Consider the following 9,269-nt stretch of genomic DNA (forward strand, 5'->3'; position numbering starts at 1 on the left):
TTTTTTCTCAATCTTAATTATTTAATTAGAGTTTTACTTAGATTCAACTGAGTAAAAAAAATCAATTCCATCCCTCTATTTATAATATTTTTTTCTCAATCTTAATTATTTAATTAGAGTTTTACTTAGACTCAATTAAGTAAACAAAAATCAATTCTTACCAAAAAAAAAAAAATCAACAGAGTCTGTTTAGACTCAAAAAAAATAAAAGGTACGTAATCATTATGAACTATATATTTAACCGATTTGTTACTACCTATGGTGCAAATTCAAAAAAATAAAGGTAATCATCTTGAACTATGTAACTGGTTTGACACCACCTATGGCGCAAATTGTAGTTGATCCACCCACTATGATTAACACCCCTAATTACGCTTTCTTTCGTTTTTTTACTCTCTCCATTGTTGATTCTCGAGTTTGTTTAGGGTTGGGTTGTTATGATAAGACGCATCTTTAACATACGAACCTGTATATATTATGAATTTGCAGAGTTACAATATCCGAATTAGCTAGTAAATAAAACTCAAAACTTCTATAAGTTTCTAACAATGTCCACCAAAGATGTGTAAGTACCCACAACTACAACCAATACACCCATTAACATAATACCCAGAATAATGATCAACTCACCACCCAATCTTCCATGCATTCTTGAGATTTTCAAGTAACACAAGCATGGCAGAATGATGGAAGCTGTAGCACTGAGAAGTGCTCCAACAAATGCCATAAGAGACCCGAAAAATGGAACAGTCAAGGCCACGATGACTGTACTGATCAATAATGAAGTCCGAATGAAGAGGCTTGTGGGCTTATTTCTGTAATTGCATGGAAGCTTATTCTCAATAGCAGACACGATTGGTGTCATCATCAATGCATATTTGGTTATCGGATTGACCAAAGTAGTGCATATTGCTATCTTTGAACTTAGTCTCCCTGTTGGCAGGTTCAGTGTCACTTGAGAATTTACGTTTGATCCATACATAAGATAACCCAATATAGCCATTGATGCATAGCTTATGGTACAAACAACAAAGCAAAGTAACAATACCTGCAAAAAGGAAACAAGGTCAATTAGAAAATGAAACAGGGATGAACGAGCTAGAATATGTTTCATTGATATAAAGACTTGCTTTCACTCACCTTAGAAAACTGATTTGGGCGTTTCATGGAAGTGTATAAGGTGGGGAAAACTGGATGAGCACAGTAGCAGAAAGCATATAAGCTAACAGCAGTGGGTATACCACTAGGATTCAAAAGCTTTCCTTTTGCATGAAACCCAACTCCATCAACTGCTCCAGTCCAGAAAACAGAGCCAATGATAACAAATGAAGCCAACACCCCAGTTGCGGAAACATAAGATAGAATGCTTAGGTCTTCCAACCACACTGAAGGTAAGATTATAAGGGCAACAAGTATAATGAAAGTTTCCCTCCCTTCAATTCTTAACCCTGCAACCTCCATGATCATATCAGGGAAGAGCTTATATAAGTTATCCCCCTCTAATATCAAGAACCCAGTAGCAACTAGATAAAGCTCCAAATACATGAAAACTGAAACCACCAGTCTCCCTTTGTACCCAAATGCTAGTTCACCTATTTCGGGGTAAGTTCTTATGCGTTTATCGGCATCCATGCATCTTCGAATTAGCAGGGCTGTATAGAAAGTGATAGTGGCAATGATGAAAGGAAGGACCAAGCTCAACCATCCTCCCACTGATAGAGCATATGGAACTGATAATATCCCAACCCCTGTAAAACAGTGACAGCAATGATGGGTTAGAACGTAAAAAATGACTAGTTTGCATGCCTAGTGGAGAAATTGAAGAAGAAGAAGATGAAGAAGAAGCTTACCTGACAGAGCATTGAGGCCATTGAAACAAGTCTTAAAGAAAGAACTTGTGCCTATACTGACAAGTTCAGTGTTGGCTTCTATGTCCTGATCATTTCCTGCATTCTTATTCACAACTGATGAGTGTTTCTCCTCTTTGAGAATGAATGGCTTAGCCAGGGAAAAACCATCATCAACCCCTAATGCCATCACGATAATATACAAAGAAAGTGAAAGAGAAGACACGAGAAGTTGGATTAATTAAACCCAGCTCCACACTTAAATGAAAAACCAGAAACTTATTCTGACAGTTCTACGATTTTGCTTCAGAGATTGGATTCTTTTGCATGTATTTATACTTGATGGCAGTTAAAAGGTATCTCTTGATGGACCTTCTCGAGTTGACATGGGGCGGTGTAAATTCAAGGATCACGTGATCTTAAAGCAAAGCGTTTTCCTTCTTAGAGCAGATTTTAAACGTGTGACCTAAATTAAGCCTACGCGTACGGTTGTAGGGCTGTGGCTAGCATTGCATCATTTTTTCGAAAAAGTTTGGATCCTGCACATTATCGAGCCGAAATTTCAATCTCAGCGCCCAAAGTGAATGACTTGATGGTCTTATCAAATTCAATTCATTAGTTATGTGGATGTCTTTGAGGATTTCTTCTCAACCGAGGTCCCTCTAAAGTAAGGTCATGTAAAATATGGTAGATGTCTCCCTCATCTTTATTAATAGTCCATGTTTTCGATGGAGCTTTGAAATCTCAATCACCCAATTTGTATGTTGTTTTTTTCAACTTTTTCAATCATACTTATCTATAAAAAAATATATATATGCAAAATGAGCGGTCGACCACTGGGGAAGATCGTAGCCCTATGCAGCTCAATACTCTGCATTAAGAAGTTGAACCCCTTGTTTTAGACGATATTTTCTTTTGTCGAGCATTCCTCTTCTTGGATATTTTCCCTATTCACTGTCAACCAAAGGAAGAAAAGGAAAACCAAGATAAAGTGTGGCCAATGGGCCTTCACCATCCGGGGAAAGTAGAATCCCACAGGACTACATGTCTTGGAGCCAACACTTTATAACTATTTATCCATCTGCTTTGATTGGTCATTGTGTCCATCCACAGCCAGGCAATTTTTCTTCTAATTTCATGAATTTTAAAAATATGTTGTTTAAATAATGAAATTGTTGTTGTTGGCAGTCAATAAAACAGAATCTTTGAAGAAAAAAAATGTATTTTCAAAATATATAGGATAAATATCACTTACCTCCCCTCTTATTTAGATAATATCACTTACCTCCCCTCTTACTTGGATAATATCACTTACCTCCTCTCTTACCTAGCAAATATATCAAACACCTCCCATCTGTTAATTTTCTCGATTAAATTTAATTGTTATCGTTAAATATTTTTTTAAAAACCCCAAACTACCATTGGTTAAAAATATTCTCTTAGTATAAACCCTAAATTATCGTAATCATCCTAGCAATTAAAATACTAAATTACCCTCAACTAAAATAATTGTTAAAAACCAAAACACGATAGTTAAAATTCAGATTATCTTTAATTATTAAAGGCCCTACAATACCCTTTTGATAATCCAGTATTGAAATTGCATTTTGATATCAAGTAGTTCGTGTTTTTTAAATTGTTTGATAAAATAAAATTAAAAAAAAAAAAAATAAAGAAAGAAAGAGGTGTTTTGGAGTTTTAATAATTAAAGATAATTTGAGTTTACCAACGGGGTTGGTCCATGTGGTAAGCAGTTTGGTTTGCTTAAGCAAGGTTTAGGAGACTCACCCACCATAGCCAGGTGTGTGCACGGGTCGAACCACCGGTTTATAAAATCCGGGGTTGGCAAAAAAAAAAAAAGATTTGGGTTTTAAGTATGATATTTTGGTTTTTAACAATTATTTTAATTGAGGGGTAATTTAGTACTTTAACTGTTAGAGTGATTACGATAATTTAGGGTTTAAACTAAAAAAATATTTTAGCCAAAGGTAGTTTGGAGTTTTAGAAAAATATTTAATGGTAAAAGTTAAATTTAACGAAGAAAATTAACAGATGAGAGGTGTTTGATATATTTGTTAGGTAAGAGGGGATGTAAAATGTAAATGATATTTATCCAATATAAAAGATTTAGGATATTCTATTTCATTGGCTAATAACGATATTTAGAGCCGACAATTTGTCCTTATAGCTTTCATGAATACCAGCTTAACATTCATTGAGCTAGGCTACATTCATAAGCTTTATTCAAGTAATCGAACTTAAGTTGATCAGATATACCAAAATATATAAGTTTAGTATGAATGGTCCACACTTACTCCCATTACAAATATTAAAATAACATAAAGAGAAGAAGGAACCAATATTATTATTTTCAGTTGCAGCTATATCAAGTAGGTGAATTAAAAATGGAAGGGACCACTATTGTTGGTCCCTAGTACTTGGTCACCTTAATTTAATTTTGAAATATTTTCTCATCAAAATAAAAAGTCAAATTAAGGATAGGAATAAGAATATTGAGCAACATAAATATATGAGATACATAGAAAATAACAAGTCACAGGGAGATAAGAATCAATCTTCAACTTGAGTTGTTATTGACATCGACCTTATTTATGTATTGGGAGGTCCCCGCGGGGGCGGGCGCCAACACGGGGCCCACGGGAAAAAAATATTCAAGGTCCGGGGCACAGGGGCGGGGGGCCCGGGTCGGGATCTTTGGGTTGTCAATAAAAAGTGTTTCCAAGCAAAAGGGCCAAGTTGGGTGGATGGGCCTTCACAATCTTAGAAAGGTAGACTCCTACGGGACCCACTTTTTCTTGGAGCCAATATTTTATTTCTTTTCATGTGCTTAAAGTAGTCATTGTATCCACTCACAGCCAAAAAAAAAAGATGGAATTGAACAAACAATGAAATTCTTGTGTTTTCTTTAACCTAAAAGATGGATTTTAGAGTTATTTATTTATTTTTATTTTGTGTTGTTGGTAGTCAATGAAATAGAATCTAAAAAAATACTTATTTTTATTTAAAATCTAAAAATGAAAGGGACAATTGAAGTATTCTATTTCATTGGCTATCAACAAGTAGTACGAACATTGTTGCTATATGGGTAATATTTAAGTTCTTTTTCATAAATATGTTCCTCGTGTAAATGCGAAAAATAATGTATTTGCCGTTCTCTTTTAAGTGATGGACTTGAATTCTTTTGATGGGAACTGAGTTGGCCAGGTACTATCACATTGATGGTCATTTGGGTGTCCATGAAAAAATATCTAAGTTTTGATCATTACATTTAGAGCCAATTTTTGTCCTAATAGAATTCATGAATACCCTAATGATGCTTATTGGTCTAGGCTTTATTTGAAGACTAAAATTAGTCATGATCACAAGTTTGAAAATTTAAACCCTAATCAACAAGTTCATTAGCCTTGTGAATACTAAATAACATAAAGAGAAGGGACTTTTTTTTTTTTTTTTTCTTTTTTAATTATGGCTATACTTGTAGACTCTTTACCTAAAAAAGAACTTAGGAATAGAACAATGATCTGATGAGGGTTGCAGAATTAAGAGAAATATTGATTAGTCAAATTAAATAGCTGATTAAAGATGGAACTATTTATTTACCTTTAACCAAGATGGAACTACTTTAGGACCACTAGTGTTGGTCCCCACTACTTGGTCACTTCAATTTTAACATGTTTTCTCATAAAAGAATGTCAGAATTATAGATAGCATGTTGAGCAATAACATAATTACGTTATATGTGACATTAATAGAAATCTTACATAAAGATGACAAGTCATAGGTGAAAGAATAAATCTACAACTTGACTTGTCATTAATGTGTCAATCTTCTTTATCTATATAAATTGAGCCATTAGATGAAAAACACTTCGAGTCTTATGAAAAAATTTCAACCCACATGATTAGATTCATGACACATTGTTCCATAAAATGAAAATTAAATTAAATCATATTTTAAGTGAGAGTAAAAAAAGATTTGAATTTCTACATTTTTAAATTTTTTAAAAAAAAATGAATTTATTTTTAAATTAGACATGTGTTATGAGTCTATGTAGATTGGAAAATATCCTCTTCGTATGGGTAGAGGACCTAAACTTGAAGAGCTGAACCAACCAATCTCTCCTCTTAAAATCCTTGATTTTGTTTACAAGCCTCGACATTAAATTAACATCTTGACAAGTGAGCTTTTAAAAATGACCCACAATTTCTATTAAAGATGTGTAAGTACCAACAACTACAATCACAACACCCATTACAATAATACCTATAATAATCACCAGCTCAACCCCCCATCTTCTGTAACTTCCTGAAATTTTCAAGTAACACAAGCATGGAAATATAATAGAAGCTGTGGCACTAAGAAATGCTCCTACAAGTGCCATTAGAGATCCAAAGAATGGAACTGCCAACGCCACAATTACTGAACTAATAACCAGTAAACTCCGGATCAGAAAGCTCATGCACTTGTTTTTGTGATGAAATGCAAGACGATTCTCAATGGCATTCACAATCGGTGTAAGCATCAATGCATACTTGGTTACTGGATTGATCAAAGTAGTGTATATTGCAATCTTTGAGCTTAGTTTCCCGGTGGGCAAGTTCAGTGTCACTTGAGATTTTACATCTGATCCAAACATAAGACAACCTAATATAGCCATTGATGCATAACTCATGGTACTGTTAACAAAGCAAAATAACAAGACCTGCAACAACAAAAAAGGTCAATTAGAAATTGAATGAAGGATATACTAGCTACAATTTGCTTAATTGATTTAAATACTTGCTTCTACTTACCTCAGAAAACTGATTTGGGTGTTTCATGTTAGTATATAAGGTGGGGAAAACTGGATGAGCACAATAGCAGAAAGCATATAAACTAACAGCAGTAGGGATACCACTCCAATTCAGAAGCTTTACTTTTCCATGAAACCCAACTCCATCAACTGCTCCGGTCCAGAAAATTGAGCAAATGATTATATAGGAAGCCAATACCCCAGTGGCAGAAACATAACAGAGAATGCTCAAGTCCAAGCAAACTGAAGGCAAAATAATAAGGGCAAGAATTATAATAAAACTTCCCTTCCCTTCAAGTCTTAATCCTGCAATCTCCAAGACCATATTTGGGAACAAATTATGTAAGTTATCCCCCTCTAATATCAAGAACCCAGTTGCAACTAAATACAGCTCCAAATACATAAATACTGATATCACCATTCTCCCTTTGTACCCAAATGCTAGTTCACCGATTTCGGGGTAAGTTTTTATGTGTTGATCGGCATCCATGCATCTTCGCAATAGCAAGCCTGTGTAAAAAGTCGCAGTAGCAATGAGAAATAGAAGTATCAAGCTCAGCCACCCTCCTTCTGATAGTGCATATGGAATTGATAATATCCCAACCCCTGAAAAAACCAGTCACAGTGATGGAAGTTTCAGCTTGCAATTTATCAAGAATTGGACTTGGGCCTAGACACAAAGCAGTAGCACCAAATTGCAGAATCTGTTTTTCTTAGATTAAAACAATAGTGATTAATGAACTATTTACCCACATAAAAGAAAAATAACTGTTGACGCATGCAATATATATACATCTCCTGTTCGATACTTGCGTGTCTTTTCATCCTTCGGGGAAAGACACTAAAGTCAAAGGGTTTGAGGGATTGCTCAATCATTCCCCTTTGAAGCTTAAATATTTGATAAGGTATAATTATGCCCCAGATGACCAATTAGCCAAAGATGTCACCCAGTGTTTGATTTGGATTCTTTAAGAAACCATGGCCGCCCATCCAAGTCCAGTAAAATTCCGGAGGTAATTTCTGACCAGAGACGACCAGAAGACAATAAAGATGTAAAGGGAAAAAGAAATTCAATGCAATTGGGCCTACAGAACCAACCATAACACATACGTCACCGACTAACTTGGACCACTTCAATGACACTGGTATGAGAAATGCATCAAACCTAGGACTAAAATCCTTAATATTCTTTCCATATTATAACAAACAAACATTGAACAACTGAAAATTTAAATGAGCTTTTTGAAGAAGAAGAATCTGACAGCAAATTTGGACAGAGCCTTAGAAAACAGGGAAACTGGATGAAGAAGAAGAAGAACCTGACAAAGCGTTGAGGCCATTGAAGCAAGTCTTGAAGAAGGTACTGGTGCATGTACTTTGCAGGTGATTGTTGGATTCCATATCTTCAACTCCCTTATCCTTGATCACAACTGGCTGCTGTGGCCTTTCATCAAGCATAAGCGGTGTATTCAGAGAAAACCCATCATCATCCACCACTGGAATGACCATGTTCAAAGGAACAGAGATTCAGAGAGAGAGAGAGAGAATGTCGAACAAAGGTGTGCTGTGAAAGTATAATTCAAGCCTACATACATGATACATCACAAAATAAGATGATGATTTCGAGGGTTACCTCGTTTCGCGCAGCCGCTCATGGCTTCGGATCTTCTATTCTCTGCAATTTGCGAGAAAGATACGTCCGCTGATCTAGGTTTTCAATTAGGTTCTCCAATCTCCCCTGGATCTTTCCCTCGCAATTCCTAATCTCCTATTCTAAGTTTATAACTAGCAGTAAAATTGCTCACCTTCTTCGTATCACATGATCCTTTTATAGCGTTTCGAAGGTCGCACCAACCGCCCATCAGTGCTTCTCAAATGAACCAATCACCTGTCAATAATCAAAATGTATTGTTTTTTGTTTTAACTTCAACGGACAGGCGATCGTTGGGGTGGAGAGATTATCCTTTCTTCACATTTTTTCCACCCAATATTTAAGAGGAATTCTATTTTTTTTTTTTTTGGTATGAAAGTAATTTCATTCAACCATAAGAAGGGTTCCGTGAAAAAGCCGAGGAAACATGAAAACATAATTCCTGAATCCAAGGAAAGGAACAAGGCCAAAACGTCCTACATGGAATACACGTGGCACTCCGGGCAAGAGCATCAGCAACACAATTGATACCTCTTGGAATGTAAGAGAAAGAAACATTGACCGGCGTGTTCTGCAGTCTTCTGATATCTGATATCAATACCATCAAGTCAGAAGGAATCATATTTAAGAGGAACTCACGACTAACTATGATGAATGTATTTAAATAGGATCTACTTATGAATATATATGGCCGAAGGAGAATATGCCTTTGGACATTTATGCTCCACTTTAACATTTTTTTTTTTTTTTTTTGGTAATTCAGATTTTCATTGAGAAGAAGAGCGGGGGTTACACAGACATCCTGGTTACAGATATCCAGGAGCCACTTTAACATTTTCTATTCACAACGCACTAATGCCTAGCCATGCTTACCCTCTTGAGAAATTGGGTTGTGCGATTTGGAATTTAATGAACATTTGTTTCCGTCTCATGCTTAATTTTAAATGATATAAAGAAT

General features: G+C 35.4%; 2 protein-coding genes across 2 annotated transcripts; both read right to left on the minus strand.

Moving 5' to 3' along the window:
* Window positions 1-501: 501 nt before the first annotated feature.
* LOC149020293 (amino acid transporter AVT1I-like) lies at window positions 502-2,077 on the minus strand. The gene is made up of 3 exons (XM_089146900.1): window positions 1,851-2,077; window positions 1,141-1,748; window positions 502-1,048 (listed from the first exon to the last, which is right to left on the minus strand). Exons 1-3 carry the CDS (start codon window positions 2,035-2,037, stop codon window positions 533-535), a joined length of 1,311 nt encoding a protein of 436 aa, XP_089003026.1. The 5' UTR covers window positions 2,038-2,077; the 3' UTR covers window positions 502-532.
* A 3,943-nt stretch (window positions 2,078-6,020) lies between these two features.
* LOC149020294 (amino acid transporter AVT1I-like) lies at window positions 6,021-8,596 on the minus strand. Its single transcript, XM_089148405.1, has 4 exons — window positions 8,294-8,596; window positions 7,980-8,156; window positions 6,662-7,266; window positions 6,021-6,570 (listed from the first exon to the last, which is right to left on the minus strand). The coding sequence occupies exons 1-4, from the start codon at window positions 8,313-8,315 to the stop codon at window positions 6,055-6,057; spliced, it is 1,320 nt and encodes a 439-aa protein (XP_089004531.1). The 5' UTR covers window positions 8,316-8,596; the 3' UTR covers window positions 6,021-6,054.
* Between the last annotated feature and the right edge of the window lie 673 nt (window positions 8,597-9,269).

The sequence above is a fragment of the Hakea prostrata genome, chromosome 3 (assembly GCF_041222555.1).
Source record: "Hakea prostrata isolate BN-2017 chromosome 3, UWA_Hpros_2, whole genome shotgun sequence".
Taxonomy (NCBI): Eukaryota; Viridiplantae; Streptophyta; class Magnoliopsida; order Proteales; family Proteaceae; genus Hakea; species Hakea prostrata.